Source organism: Dromaius novaehollandiae, chromosome 1, assembly GCF_036370855.1.
Source record: "Dromaius novaehollandiae isolate bDroNov1 chromosome 1, bDroNov1.hap1, whole genome shotgun sequence".
Lineage (NCBI taxonomy): Eukaryota > Metazoa > Chordata > Aves > Casuariiformes > Dromaiidae > Dromaius > Dromaius novaehollandiae.
Window position 1 is genome coordinate 55,005,120 of NC_088098.1, and position 15,724 is coordinate 55,020,843.

Sequence of the window (15,724 nt, forward strand, 5' to 3'; positions counted from 1 at the left end):
TTTTTTTTTTTTTGTGTGATCTGGACTTTTTCTGCACCAGCAAGCAGACTATCCTGAGTCTTCCTGCAAGGGGGCCCAATGCACTGCTCACAGCTCTGTGAACTGCAGGTGTGCAAAAGTGCCAGAAAACAACCAACCAAACAGCGGCCTTTCACTCAGGAGGACAATAAATCTAGTGTAATTTGGCCTTTGCTGTAAACTCACAGATAGAAAACCCTGGAAGAAGCTAACAAACAACAAAACCCAGAGACTTAGCATGGAATTGCTGAGAGCAGAGAGCCGCCATGTGTGGCAAGATCTCTGTTACAGCAGATGAGGAAGGAAATGAAAGGGCTTCAGGCTAAGGCAGGCAATTTCCAGGCAGATGCTGCCACAGACCAGCTGGATTCGACCAGCTGAGCCACCAGCACTGGAGCTTTTAGCTGAAGGAAGAAGATCAAAAATTAAAAACGTGGTATCTGGGGAAGCTGCAGTTAAAAAGGTGCCAGAGGTGGGGATTCCTGCACCATACAGAGATCCTCCAGAGAAATGGAGCTCCATTTTTATTGCTTTTTTAGAATGGGCATGCCTTGAAGAAGTTTATGAAGGGTTAGAAAGTGATTAACAGATTTTTGGTTTCATTCATCGGTTAACCTGGTACAGAGTCACAAAGTTAATAGGTTGTTTTTAACATCTTGTCCCAGTAAGACTGCAACCATGCCTGAAATATGTTTTCGGGAGGGGAGCAAGTATAAGAGGATAAAAAAATTATAAACTCATGGAGAAGTGTCTGAGGCTGTTAAACACAAAGATGCAAGTATAACCTTGGGAAGTCCCTTACCCTCAAATTGCTGTGATAGAGTAGGATTTTCTTGCTTCTTACACACTTTTCCTGGGCATCCGCTTTTGGATGCTGTTGGAAGAAGAGGCTAGATGGCCTTTTGATTGTGCATGGATCTTGTGCATTTAAGATGCTTACAAGTGAGATTTCTACCCTACCTGGGACATCTGTTTATGCAACCTGAGACCCCAGACATCAGAGACACTAACCAAGCTGAGTGATTAAGAGGGATGCTGTGCTGTACTCATACAACCGTTGTACAGGACCAGAGAGCTTAGAATAGGTGGCCTCTTCCAATACTGAGTTTGTTGGCAGGGCTCACGGCCAGTACCGAACCCCACCACTGTGGCTGTCTGGCCAGCAGGACCCTAAAATGCGAAAGTGAAAAGATCTGTATGAACAGCAAGCATAGTAATGAAAATGAAATAAACTCGCAAGCAGGAAGATACAAGGGAAGACAAGCAAGACAGAGACCCCATCCCAAATTCAGAGGTAAGTACTCTGCTGCTCTAGCCAGGCCACCCACGGGCCAGTGCCAGAGTTGTGTTTAGGGTGTTCACTGCCACCCGGTGTTGACCTGCTTGAAGAAAATATTTATTTTTTGCTGAGTTTTTTTTCCCAGCAGGATCAGTTTCCCTGAAGGTGTTCCCCATAAGAATGGCATAGTACAGAAAACACTACTGGATTAGGAACTGTTTAAATTGGTGCTGCTTCTTAAAAGGAAAAAAGACCTGATTTTTGCTCTCCTCCCTAAGGGAGGTATTAGCATAATAATGCAAAATGGGACTGTGAACTTTGAAAGTGGCCAACTTCAGCAGGAAGAAAGAACCTGTTGGAGCTCATTAAAAGGCACGTGTAAGCATCAATACAAATTAGGGGTAGATCTTGGTTTGCCCACAGGCTCTCATCTTGCAGAAGCTCTGTGTTCTGTGGATTAGAGGCTGTTTTGCAGGCAAGGGGGAAAGATGCATATCTTTTTCTTCCCCTTTATCCCCACAAAACTCAGGCAAAGGGAAACCCTAATTTGCACATGCCACATCACTGGTTAGACAGTGCCACCTTTGGTTTTAGAAGATGGCTTGATTTTTTTTTTTTTTTTTTGACAGGAGCTGCCTGTGTAAGTCGATCTGCCTCCCACTTCCGCCTGGCAGGATATATTGATCCAGCTGTGTGAAAAACAGATCACAGAACTGACCCAGCTTTAAAATAAACTCACAAAAAAGATAAACCAGATACTTTAAGCCCAGATAAGTTCCTTGATCCAACTCATTTGAAGCCCTCATAAAGAGCTGCACAAACATCATGGGGGGGAAAGAGGCTATGCTAGCATTGACTCCAAATCCAACATAAAAATACATCATAGCACAGCCTCAGATTACATAACTTCAGGACCACTTGCTTGCTTCATGGTCCCACTGGCACTGGGCAAGGCACTTTGTGGCTGTATCACTCACTTTTATCATGCAGAGATCATGTCTCCCACCCCTCCTTAGGACCCTGAGAGTCCACAGCTGAGCTGTGCATTGTACTCTCATTAATACCTCATCCTCAAGGGGCTGCTCAGAGGTTAAGAAGTTTGCATTATTGAGAGAGTTTAATCAACAGTCAGGTCCTGCCAGCCTGGTACAGACTCTGCATATATGTATGCGAGCCTGCAGAAGGACACTTTTTTACGCAGTGGCTCAGCTTTACCATCTCTGATTCAGCTCTCACTCTGGTCTCTGCTATGCTGAGATTGCTGCTGCCTTTGCAGGAGCCTGGGGCAAGAGGGCTTGAGACCCAGTTCTGCTGCATAAGCCATGCCCAAAGCATGCCCAACACTCCTTTGCCCCCAGCACCCATGTTTCTGAAGCCCCATGAAGAGGTGGGTAAAGATCCTCTCTGGCATAAGTCATGGGATGGGAACAATTGCTTTCTCCAGCTGTCTGGATTTCAGTCTAACCTGGTCATGAAATTCCAACCTCCGTCACACTGCAAGTGTCTCTGTTACGGCTCCCTACTCACAGCTCTGAGCTACAGAGTTTGGGGTGTCAAGCAGATGTACAATATCATATGCATGCTGATCGCTTGACTTTTTTTGCCCATGCACGTTTCTGTGATAAACTTCCTTTCTCTGTAGCCCTTGCATTTTCCAGTTGTTCCCTGGCTTGTTCTAGTTACAGTATTTTTTTGGTGGTGAGGGATGAGGAAAGAATTCCCTGCTTGCTTTATTATTTCATGACTGCCCTGGAGATTAATCCACCGGAAGGGATAGCTATATGTCACAGTTACTTGGTGTCTTCCCACTGACTCCTTGAGATCTACAGATCTGCAAGCAATATCCTAAAAATCATTTCTTCCCTTTTCTTCTGGGATGGGCAATGTGTTAAATGCTGCCTGCTGCTTTTTTGTCACACTCCTTTCTTTATTTAAACACACAGTTTCCCGTAGAAATCCTCAGCTTTTTGGTGCTCTAGTTTCCCAGCACTACAGAAAAGGCTTGCATCCCCAGAGAGCGCAAACATGGCCTTGGAGACATGTCACTTCTCCCTTTTGGCTTCTACATTGGAGCCTAAATATTCTGGTCCTGGACTGCACTACTGCTTTCCTGTTTGTTCTTCCACTGAATCCAAGTACTGGCCCGTAATAAACCTCCTGCTTACCCCAGGTAAATGTTACGTCTAGCTGAAGTTTAGTGCTACGTGCACTGTGCATCACAGCACACGAGTATACCTAGGTTATTGCATATGAACTATGGGTCTGTCATGCCACAGCTCAGCATTAACCTGTGAGCCTTCTGAAGAAAGAAAACAACTGACTCTTACTGTTGCCTGCTTGGTAGTCTCCAAAGTCCAGATCCTGTGAGTTACTGAAGAAAAGGAAAAGCTGCTTTTGACTTTATGGTGCAGGACTGGATCTCTGAAAGAATCCATGCCGAGACAGTGATAGGTGAGGTACATAGCACAATTCTGTGCAAATCCAAAGCCCAGACCTTGTCCTGATTCTGAAATATCTCTCTCCTGACCCTTCCTTTTCCTTTTTGGCAAGTGGCTCGGGTCCCCTGCCAGCTGCTGAAGTCTGTCACTGTCCAGGAGCCTTGTCCTGCTTAGAACAGTGTTCAAGAGCCAAGGGAATAGAAGAGAGAGCACAGAAGGAATTTGGCCACTGCCACCACCAGTTACAGTTCTCCTTGTTTCCTATGAGAGACAAATGATAAGTAGTGCATATGGTTTCATACAGTTTCTTATCTGATAGTCTTCAAAGGCCAGATACTGTATGCACTGAAGTCAATGGTACAGCTACAGCAAACCCAATGCCCTTACTTTGCTATGGCTGTAAGATCCAGTTGCTATTGCATTTACCTCTCTGTCTGGCCAATGCTGGTAGACTCAGCATCTTGTCTGTCTGTCCACATGGACTGCGCTACAGGCTCCTGAAAGAAAGTGCAAATGGATTCCTTAGAAGAGCCTCTATATCACAAAAATGCCATAGAAACCAAAGCTGAGTTAACGGAGACAAATCCTGGGAGCTTGCAGAGGGCCTTTTCCCCAGCATTATGCAATACATAATTACGTAATTTATAGTTATGTAATATGCCTGGATTTTTCTGAGAACCAGCCTTCTCACTCACTGCTCCCCTGGCAGACAAGTGTGTACCATAATTACGCCATGCTACACTTCATACAACAGCAGGGCTGTGGCTGTGGCTGTCACTCAGAGCCATAGAACTGTTAGCTGCTGTGATTTTTTAAATTGTATTGTGGGGAAAAGTTTCATTAAATAAAAAAGTTTTCAGTCAAAAAATCTGTTCACTCCTCTGATCGGCTGTGATGTCTAAACAGACACGATAGGTTGGGTTGTTGCTTTTTGAGGAAAATGAATGTCTTTTTGCAAAATTTCTCCCATCACCTCCAACAGTATTTTTCGTGAACATACTTCAAATGAAAAAGTATCCATGATTTCTACTAGTGTCTCTTTCTTGGGTACACCTTTTCCTGTGTTCAGCAGTTCTGACTGCAGAGAAGACAGGGCTAGAAATCGGTGTAGATACGTTCTGTTAACTGCCAAGGAAATGTGAGGGACTGTTGGGCTCCGGTATGCTCATTTTACAGGCTGTGGCTAAATTTCTCTCTTCACAATAGTGATACTCTAAGAAAATTTGAATGTTGCCAAAAAGACTTGGAAGTGATCCCTCCCTGCTGCTGGTCTGAAATTCCTACCATGCCTCCCAGCTCCTCCTGGGTGGCTGGACCTCATATTAATGACCAACAGACAGCTGGTGTTTCTAAAACCATACCCCAGATCCAGTCCTTGCTCTTTCACTGGCACTGTTTGTGGACTCGAGTAAGTCTCATAACTTCTTTGATCTCTCATAAATGGGGACAACAAGCAACATTTCCATTTGCAAAGATGTTGTATGTTCTAAATTCATTAATACCTGTAGCAATCTTTGCCATCCATTGAGGAAGAAGACATGAGAGGTGAAGTATTACATGATCATTTCCACTGTGTTGCCTAAAATGACTCTTCCCTTGCCCACTGTGCCCTTTGGGGGGCAGGAGGAGGGGTTGTCCTTTCCCAAAGGACAGTAGCTTTTAGTGACTTCTTAGGCTGAAACCAGTCCCATGCAATCCCTAGGAAAGCCTGGTCTGTGGCTTTGTTGCTTTTACATGGGATTTTCCTACGCTCTCATCCCACTATCTGAATTCTCTCCCACCCCATCAACCAGTGCTCAATAGCTGGGGGAAAGGAGCAGCCTCCTCCACCTGCCATCAACTCGATGCAAAGCTGCAAAGAGGGATTTAAAAAACAGCTCAGGGCCCTGCTGCCCGAACATGTGGCCTTTTCAAGAAAAATAAACTGTCTTTATACAGCAAACTGAAAATAAGTACATTAAAGAAGTTCTACCATCTGTCACTGAACTGTGACAAGAGTCCTGTGATGCTCCTGGTACTTAGATGTTGCAATTCTACACTGTATTGAGATGCTCTCATTCCTCTGTAATTACTTTGAGGACATTGATCCTGGCTAAGTGTTGGCTACCAATAAAACCTGCCTACTCAAACTTGCAATATCCTGGGTGCATTTCTGGGGCAAAGGAGAGATTTGTCTGCTTTCAGGTCTTGCAAATCATTTGAGCCCCACCACATGACTGGAATCTGCCAGAGGGGGCCCCAAGTTGTCAGCTGCCATCTGGAAAGCTGTGGGCCATTTGCCCTTGCTGGAGCATGACAACTGATCCAGCCATGACAGCCTATGCCAGAAAGAAGTCTGTCGCTCTGAGGCCCTCTGTGACAGCGCATCCCCTTCCTCCTCCATCTGCCGTGGGGAAAGGCCTTCCCCCTGCAGCTCCCCTTGGAACTCCTTCTGCAGTGGTTTTTGTGGAGATGGAGGAGTTTGGGATGTGGCCTCTCTTCCCCGTGGCTTTGTCGCCCATGACCACTAGATGGTAGCAAGCCCTGGCCAACGGAGCCAGGCTGGGTCTTCTCAGTGGCTGTTGTGCTGCAGTGCTTAGAGACACCCGCAGGGGCCCAGGTAGCCAAGCCTAGGCAAAGATCGATTGTAGTCCATCTCGGAGACTTTGAAATGTAGTGAACGCGCCCACTTCGTGTCAGAGAGAGCCTAGCGTACCGCTGGTATGGATGATGTGGGAGAAGGGGGTGAAGTTTGAGCAACTCTGCGGCTGAAAATATTAACGATGCATTTATGCTCATTTTGCAACATGCTATAGTGTTTAGTGTATCAGTGTGGATATGGTGTGGCCGTTATTTGAAAAAGATTATCCAATCATCTGGAGCTTTTTAAAGGGAATGGCCAATATGTTGGCTTTCAGTAGTTCGAGTTTATCTAGATGAGAATGTCTTTTGCAAGTGACAGACTTTACCCAGAGGGGAAGAGGAGAGGGCTGTAGATGCTAAAATGTTATGTCCTTTTTTACAGCTGCAGGGCTGAGACATAGTCTGGCGTGCTATAAAGCTTTTAGGATTTCTTTAGAATGTATTTATTTAAGCTCTAGGGGGAAGAGCTTATGATTTCATTTCCTTACTATTTCACTTGGGGGGGGGGGGGGGGGAGAAGGAAAAACCAGTATGTAAGCCCATACTCTTTTTAAGCCTTCTCACCATGTAACATTAATATCCATAAAGAACCTGTTGGCTCCACAGCTCTGGGGAAAGCTATAGAGAAAGGAGAGATGACCAAATTTAAAATAATTTATTATGGCAACTGAGTAATTTCAACTTGGTAGTATGACAAAATTCAGTGCAAAAGCATCAGCCTCTTGTGTACCAGGAGTATGTTTCTGTCATGTCTGAAATGTGTGTAAAACAGTAAGGTCAGTATTCGGGATCCTACCCAAGGCTGAGGCTGAAATGGTCCAAATGCTTGTTTAATAGTATGAGTGCTTGAGGAGTGACGCTGCAGGACTGTGATCTCTCTAGTCTCAGTCCTCAGCTGTGGAGAACAACACACAGGAATTAACTGGAGGACTCCAAAACTCTTTTTCATCAGTTTAGCTTAGTTTGGATAATGGGAAGTGCCATGGAGTTTACAAAAGTAAATCAGAATGAACCCTTGGCTCTGAAGTGTTTAGGATGTGAATTTCTGGATCTGAAGTAAACTACTGTGTAGAGGAGAGAGAAAAGGAGGACTACAGGGTTACTAGTTGACTTGACTGACAAATACTTGCTAAATGTAATCGCCAAACTTCTCTTTATCTCTAGGCTTGGACACCAGCTAACACCTCTATTTCGTTTCTCCTAACCTTCCTACCCAAGCTAGTCCCTTTAAAACTGTATGCTTCTGAGGGATGTTAAGCTTTGTATCTAGGTCCTTGTAGGTGCCTGCTTGCTATTGTACACAGGCACTTCTCTTTACTTGCAATGCTGGAGCAGAGAGATTGTTCCCATGTTGCAGAGGATGGATGGGGAACAGAGGCAGTGATTTGCCCCAGGTTGTGCAGTGCTATGGTAGGCACTGTGAGATTGAGTACTACTCTCCTGAGTCCCAGGCAGGTGTCTTTATCCCGTGATTGACATTTCTCTCCTGTCACGGCTTGCGTTCTGTGCCCCCCGTCCAGAACTGCATGCACACTTTTGGACAGCAGAGTTAACTGTGTTCTGTTATCGGGGTGCGCTGTGACTGCAGTCAGCCTTTGGCCTTGGAAAGGGTTAATCAACCCATTGGTGTGCCAGGCCCTTATCGGTTCTGAGGGAGGCTGGAGGAGAAAGGCTGGGAGGTGTCCCAGTGAATACATGTATTTTCAACACCAATATGCGGCTTGACAGAGATAGCTAGAGACCTTAGCCCCTCACTGGGCACTCATTGAGTTAAGCCCTGTCATGTCCTACTGTCTCTCGGCCTGGACGGATCAGCCCACTGGAAATTAGCCTCCTGGCTCAGGTGCAGGTCTGTCAGCTCCAATATCCCATCTCAGTTGGTGGCTAATACTGGATGTTTCCTGGGGAGGCAGGCAGAAGGACCTCAGCAGGCAGGTGCAGGGTGATTGACTCCCATACAGTTTTCATCTCCTTCCTCCCTCCTGCAGAGGCTGGGGAGATGCTTGGGCCACTTTGGATATGGTTAGCTCTTGAGAATGTCTCCTTCAACACTGTGTTTTTCTCTGCAAGTTAATGGTGTGTGTTACCAAAGAACAAAAGGAAAATAAGATCAACAGGGAAAAGGAAAGGACTTTGGAGAGACTGAGCTGACACTACCAGATGGCCCGGCATCTCTTCCTGCCTGCCCTTGGCAGTGCAGGGGCAAGGGGAGGCGGGGGAGGCCTTGCAGATGACGGTGCTGTTCAGGAATCTCTTGCTGAATAGTCTGACTCTGTCTCTTGGGTCCTTGGGACAGGAACCCAGGACAGGCTCCTGGCACTGTGTTTAGGCAGTGCCCTTTCTGTCTAAAGCGGGACATGTTCCAGTCCAATGCGAAAAGCAGAAATTTTGCCAACAGTGGCACCCACAATAGCACCTGGCCCGAAATAGCTTCCCAGGAAAAAAAAGAGAGGCTGATTAGGTTAGACAAGCCTGAAAGAGAGCAAGATGGCCAGCTTCTGATTGACAGGTGTAGGTCTGTGAGGAGGGGATATAAATCCGGCGGGTGAGCTCACCAGCCACCCTTTGGGGAAAGGGAAACAGCTGCAGGTAGCACTCTGGGAAACGTTTTCCCCAAATCTCCTTCTCCTGTCAGTGAACCATGGGGCTCAGCGACCAGGAATGGCAGCATGTCCTGACCATCTGGGGAAAGGTGGAGTCTGACCTCGCAGGACATGGGCATGAAATTTTAATGAGGTAGGCAAGAAACCTAGGTCCTAAAAGCAAAGCTGAGAGCTTTTGATGAGAGACCAGTGAAAGTATCTATTTAGTACTGAAGCTTGTGTTCATGTGTCTCCTGTGTTCATTTTAACTGCCTGTTTTCTTTGTTTTAGGGCAGTGGTTTTCCATTGCTATGGTTTCTGGGTTAAAAATTACTCACTGTGTAAAGTGGCTGTGCTTCTGTCTCTCCATCTGCCCATGGGCACAGGAGCAGGCCTGCTTTCAAAAGATTGTGGGACTTTGTTGCTCCCTTTGTGTAACCTGCTGCTAAAGCTCTGCTTTGGCTCTTCATTGCCCAAGCACAGTGACAAGAAATATTGAAGTGAATTGTGTGTCTTGGGCCTTCAGATGCTCTGCAGCAAAGCTTTGGGGAGACAGGGAAGGAAAGGACAGGAAAAATCACCTCTATGACAAATTTATTGGAATCTCTGATTTCAGTAAATTGACTGTGAATTACCTGAGTTTTTCCCTCTGCTCCCTTTAGTGTCTCCTGGCAGAGCCCTGCCCATTCTATTCTACCCTTTGGCCAGACCCCCTATGAAATCTGCACTGCAAAACTTCAGCACTAGCTGATGAGGAATGTGAGGTCTAGGTCTGAGATGAGGCACGTCCTTCCCCCTATTCCTCTCCTCTGTGATTCTGGAGTCATAGTGGGAACTGTGATGAGATCCCCATCTGAGAGGACCACTGACACCATGCTGTCTTTGCACTCCTGATGTCCGGTGGGAATTGCCGTGGGCAGCAGCTGTGAGACACAGAAATGCAGTCTGGAAGGGGTCTCAATGTCACAGAGATTAGCCTCCTGGCTCAGAGCAGGAAACAACATGGGATCGACACTGGACGCTAGCCTGTCCTTAAAGACCTGCAGGGATGGAGACTCTCAGCCTTCTCACAAAACAAGTTATTTCAATGATTTGCTCCCCTTACAGGGAAAGAGCTTTTCCTAATGTCCTGCCTAAGTGTTGTTTGTTGAAGTTTAAGCCCGTGACTTTATGTCCTGGCCCAGCTCAACCCAGAGAGCAGTTTATTCCCTTTCCCTATTCGTCCTTTTCCACAGCCTCTTACAGACATGCATTTCAATGTCCTTGAAGTCCTTCCCAATGGAAGGTCTCCAGAGTGGATTTACATTACTGGGGTGTGCCCTTCTTGAAGGCAGGAACAGTGGGATTTTCACCTGTTGTTGCCTCTGGGATCCTTTGCTTTGTCTATCTGCTGACAGTCTCTATAGGTGGAATATAACATGAAACAAACTCTTGTGCTGAATATAGATGCATTTTTGGTGTTTCCATTTTGTAAATATGTGGTATCTGAGTAAATGGTGCGTGGGCATTCTCTCATGAGTACTTTAAGGACACCATCCAGATCTCTCCCTTAGTCTGTGCTCAGTACAATGTGCTAGAAGATGCAGATGCTGATGAGAGCAGTGGGGATGTGGTGTGCTGGACTCTTGCTTGGGGGGTTTCCTATCTCAAGCACAGCTAAAAAGAGGAGCCCACATCACCTGGCAAATCCATAGTCCATTCAAAGCCTTTTCAAAGATGACCCAAAGCATGGGGGCTGTTTTATTTATGTCCTTTATCATGGCCCAGTTCTGCTGCAATTTGAAGGGGAGGAAGGGAGGTGGGCAGCTGGGTGGCAATGTGACAACTCTCCCCTCACGTGATCCAGAGCAGAAATGTTACATTGGCTAGAGAGGGCAGCAGGACCTGGAGCCCTTGTTGCCACTCCACCTCCATTAGGTGGCTGCTTGGCTCTGGAAGTGCTACAAGATAGTAAAAATGGTTTCTAAACCAAAAACGTAATACTATTTTTCCTCCAAAGATCTCACAGCCCAGTGAGAGGCAGCGACAAGAAAAATGGCTGTCATGACATGCCAGGAAAGCTGGTTGCAGTGCTCTGGACCCTATGATGTTTTAGTAATGCAGTAGAGAAGAAGAGACAGGTGTTGTCGGGCAGAACGTAGCATTAAATCAATAAATGACACCAGCCTCCCCTGTGTCTTTGTGCTCTCCAGCCAACCCATTCATTTCTTGTTCCCTCAAGGGCTTTCTGAGTGAGGAGAAAGAGAAAGCCCAATAGACTTCTCTTGTTTGGAAATGTCCCCACTTGTGCATTGTTAAAGGCCTGCTAGGTAGATGTCATATCCTGGGAATATGTTTAGAAATTATTGATTCAACTGGTTGTGATCCAAAGGAAACAAAAACTACTCCTTGGAGGAGTTTTCAAGAGTCTCAGGGGTGTATCATCTTCTGCAGACATGATTCAGCCACAGCCACACACGATGGAGGGAAATTTGCTAGAAATACGGTATCTGTCATAACTCCATCCCATTTCATGATGCAAGGTTTTGCTAACTCTCTTTCATCTCCCTGGGTGGGAGACAACCTGTGCCATGGAAAGATACAGAAAAAAAGGAAAGGTGTGCTCAGCACCTGGTAGAGGACAAAAAGCAATACAGAAATCCTTTGTTTTGATCCCCTTGGAGAGCATTGAAATGAAAAGCTGTCAAAGACTAGTCAAGGCAGCATTTTCCATGTGCTTGAGATATTTGTTAATGCATCCTAATCTATAATTACATCATGAGATGAAGAGTCTGGCCCTCATCCAAATGGCCAGCTGTGTAAGAGAGAAATGTTTAGTTCAAGGTGAGATGCAACCTCTTGGATAATCGCAGAACCAGCAAACTTCTGAGTGCAGGGAAGGTGAGTGACCATTGCGCTATGAGAGAAAGGCTAGTTTTGTGACTAAAGTCTTGGGCTCAAGAGCTGTAGACACTGCCTCAAGTAGCTTGGGTGAGTCATTTCATGGATACAGCCTCAGGTCCCTTCTGTAAAGACAGCCATTGCTTTTGCTGGTGCTTCAACCAGTCAGATTATGCCCATCAGAGAGTATAATGCCTGTTTGCAAATAAGCTTGCACAAGGGAGCTGATGTCTCAACACCTAATTATTTGACTGCTCTGAATAATCAAGACAGCCAGTGTCCCCTTCTCACCCTGATTTTAGGAGCCTGACAAAGAAGAGTGAAATTTCCTACTAATTTGGTTGTGAATGGTGTCAGCATCCTGTCTCCTAGGAAATGCAGCAGGGAGGAAGCAGAGGGAAAAACACTAGCCTGCCTTTGGGCCACCCTTCCACCTTCCTGATTTCATTTCCATTTTGGGAACAAAGTGCCTATGTATAGCACTGAATGGCATGGCATGGCACCAGCACACCAGAAGGCCCTGTGCTCCTGTTATTCACTTGCTCCCAAGGACTCTCTGAGGTGCTATAGTGCCCAACAGCAGAACCATGGTGCCAGCAGCTGGGCTTAGCTGGCGGATGGGAGAATAGGGCAGAAACCAAGATCCTCTGTGTCTGTGTTCATAAGGAAAGGGGCACAGTAAGCTCTCCCACTGAGCTGATGTTCAAGCACACCTGAGTCCTGTAGGTGAGGGACCCGAGGCTAGGGGCTGCCCCTCTTTTTGTGTGTATGAGAAGCATCCAACACTCTCCTCTCCTGATCAGTGCAGAGACAGGCTGAGAAGAGGGTCTTGCTGAAAGCATAGGGGATACAATACCTACAATACCTCCTACCTCTGTAGGAGGATGACAGGCTGGAGGAAGGACAGGTTGGCTTCTCAGCAATAGAGTGAGTGAAGAAAAGTGATTTTGTTTTTCCTTCAGATAAATGCAAGAACTCACCTTTTGGTGCCCCAACCAGCTTTGGCTCTGGCTTGTATCCTAATACAGTTGGCATAACCCAGGGGATTGGTGCCAAAGAGTTAGAACAGCTATTAAAAAAGGAAAAAAAAGAAAAAAGGACACCTGTCCTGTCACTACAGATGGACATGTTTAGGGCAGTGTCTCTGTCACAGGCAGAGGGAAAGGAAAAAGATAAGGATGGTTATATTAGACAGGACACGTGTAAGAGGATGGGGCTGAACTAGATACAATAGTCAAAGGGAGGTGTCTCAGGTGCTTTTGCTCTGGAAGGCAAGAGGCATTTGATAATGATAAAAGGCAGCCTGGACAAAATAGCTAGAAAAGGAAACTTTTGCACACTCAGTGTCATCAGGTTATGGAACAACCTACCAGAGGTAGGATGAAAAACATTCAGAGTGGGAAGAAATGCTTCCTTAGCTGATACACATGCTGTGGTTCTGAATAGTGACTATCTGGAGAAGATCTAAAGTTTCAGGGTTCTCAGGTTAAAGTAACCTCTACTAGCAGGGACTAGCTAAGAGCTTTCCTCAAGGATGGGAGCAGGTTATCACACATCTGCCTATCCAACTCTGAAACACCTGGAGTAGCTGGACCTTGGCTCTGCTCCAGATGGCAGCTCTCAGGTCTCACAAGTCCCCCTGCTTCTGTCTGCAGACTCTTTCACGACCATCCTGAGACTCTGGATCGCTTTGAAAGGTTCAAAGGTCTGACGACTCCCGATCAGATGAAAGCCTCTGAAGATCTGAAGAAGCATGGAGTTACTGTCCTCACCCAGCTGGGCAAAATCCTGAAGCTGAAGGGTAAACATGAGGCAGAGCTGAAACCCCTGGCTCAAACTCATGCCACCAAGCACAAAATACCTGTCAAATATCTGGAGGTATGGAAAAGGGCTGGGAATCTTGGTGTCTGATGTCCAGTGAAAGTGCGTAAGACAGCTGTATGAGTCACACTTTTATTTACTGATATACTAGATAGCTGGACTTCAGTGAGTCCTCCCTCAAGTCAGTGGTCTCTGTGTACAGGCAGGAGGAGGCACAGAAAGTGCTCAGCTCATGGTGTGTGAATCTCCAAGTTTAGATTTCCCATTCCAAACACCATATGCAGTCTGAGCAACCCTAGACAATAATAAACCAGCTCATGCAGCCTCTGCATGCCTGGGAAATCACATTATATAAGAAAAGTCAGTGGCTGGACACGAGGGACATACAATTTTAGCGTAAACCCTGGAGGATCCATTGGAGACCAAGACCTACAAAACTAAATGTTGTACAAACACAGGGCATGAATCTACAGCCTTAAGAGACAAGGCAAAGAGTGGGAAGTGCCATGGTCTACTCAAGGTCATGAAGCAGATCAGTGTCAGAACTAGGAACAGAGCCCAGTTTCTTCTGCCCAGGCCAGGATCTTGCATGCTAGACCACACTGTCTCTCCAGAGACTGTGGGAAGGGCTACTGAATTAGCTCGGCGATATTTCCAGGCTCTGCAACCTATTTCTCAGTATGGATTTTCTGAAAATAAACCTTGAGTGTCCCTTCTGTTTTTTTCTCTCTCTCTCCTTCCTCACAGTTCATTTCTGAAGTCATTATCAAGGTCATTGCCGAAAAGCACTCTGCAGACTTTGGGGCTGATTCCCAGGCTGCGATGAAGAAGGCCCTGGAGCTGTTCCGAAATGACATGGCCAGCAAGTACAAGGAGTTCGGTTTCCAGGGTTAGCACATATGCACAGCAGGACACCACAGTGGAGGCCTGGCCTTGCGTCTTAGAGTAGCTTCCCCAGCACTGTTTTGTACATCTCACAATTGGCCAACCAAGATGTGTGGGAATGCTTTGATGAGAGGCCAAGAATCACTGTAGGCAGCACAGAGGCACTCAAAGTAATGTCCATGATAAATGTTTGTCCTTTCCTGGCTTCATGTATACAAAAGAAATAATCTGTTTTCTTAGGAAAAATAACGTAAGAGGTTATCTGTGAGCTTCTGCCTATCCCTTTTCCTTTCCCCCTCCCCAACACTCAGTCTCATTAGAGAGAAGAATGGCATGGTCAGATATGAAGGGATGTGAAGGAGCAAGAGAAGCACGGAGGACTGCAGGGGAATGAGGGGAAGAAGGATTGACTGAAATGATGGGAAAGGAATGTCAGAATGGGAAGCAGGGACACAGCATCCCATTCCTCATGCTCCCCCCAGCTGAGACTGTTAGCGGGTTCCTGTGGAGAGCTTTCAGCACAATCACTGGTGTTACCTCACTTTGTGGGGGTGAATGGAGCTAGTCAGTCTTCAGGGTCTGCCAGTTTGGCAACTTGCATTAGTTGATAAACTAATGTTAGTAAAACTACCAAGAGTAGTACTCCCTGTGATCTGTAGGTTTACAGCAGCCACTGCTATGCATTTGAATTTCTGTTGCACTGGGAAGTAAATTATGTGTTTCTCAGTAAATAAAAATTCCTGCACCACCATGTTGTGTTTGCTCCTTGCTTTGTAGGCATGCCTCTGTGAGAAGTAGGGGAGATGGGGAAAGAGGAAAAGGGCCAAATGATATTTTGTGTACATATCTGTTTGCCAGTGCTGATACTGCGGTGCCAGTCCATGACATGAACAGCACGTGGAACCTGTCTCACCCAGGTGACTCGGGACACCACATATGTACCAGTTATGTTTGCATACGGACAACAGTAGCTCAGCTTTGGAGCTGATCTCAGATGTCAGCACAGGGTCATGACCTAGTTACTGGATTGAAATGCAAAACAGCAGTCTAGACTCAGCATCTCTGAGTTGTGGGAAGCACTCACTGACTGAAGGTCATGGCTGCTGCTGAGCTGAGGTGACATGGCAGCAGAAAGACCATTTACTCCGTCTGTGTACTCTACATTTTGTCTGTGCAAAAATGGGAGCCTATCACTGTGT

The 15,724-nt window shown here is 46.2% G+C and overlaps 1 protein-coding gene and 1 long non-coding RNA gene across 2 annotated transcripts; both read left to right on the top strand.

The window, feature by feature from the left end:
- Positions 1 to 5,864, top strand: LOC135328531 (uncharacterized). The gene is made up of 2 exons (XR_010389530.1): positions 1 to 1,312; positions 1,927 to 5,864. It is a non-coding gene; the product is annotated as an uncharacterized LOC135328531 (long non-coding RNA).
- A 2,845-nt stretch (positions 5,865 to 8,709) lies between these two features.
- On the top strand, positions 8,710 to 15,276 carry MB (myoglobin). Its single transcript, XM_026117886.2, has 3 exons — positions 8,710 to 9,093; positions 13,475 to 13,697; positions 14,388 to 15,276. Exons 1-3 carry the CDS (start codon positions 8,999 to 9,001, stop codon positions 14,532 to 14,534), a joined length of 465 nt encoding a protein of 154 aa, XP_025973671.1. The 5' UTR covers positions 8,710 to 8,998; the 3' UTR covers positions 14,535 to 15,276.
- The last annotated feature ends 448 nt before the right edge of the window (positions 15,277 to 15,724 follow it).

Bases quoted from the DNA above. Each gene is read 5' to 3' on its own strand.
- MB (XM_026117886.2), top strand. From the start codon at position 8,999: ATGGGGCTCAGCGACCAGGAATGGCAGCATGTCCTGACCATCTGGGGA. The intron at 9,094-13,474 runs GTAGGCAAGAAA...TTCTGTCTGCAG, and splicing joins GGGCATGAAATTTTAATGAG to ACTCTTTCACGACCATCCTG. The intron at 13,698-14,387 runs GTATGGAAAAGG...CCTTCCTCACAG, and splicing joins TACCTGTCAAATATCTGGAG to TTCATTTCTGAAGTCATTAT.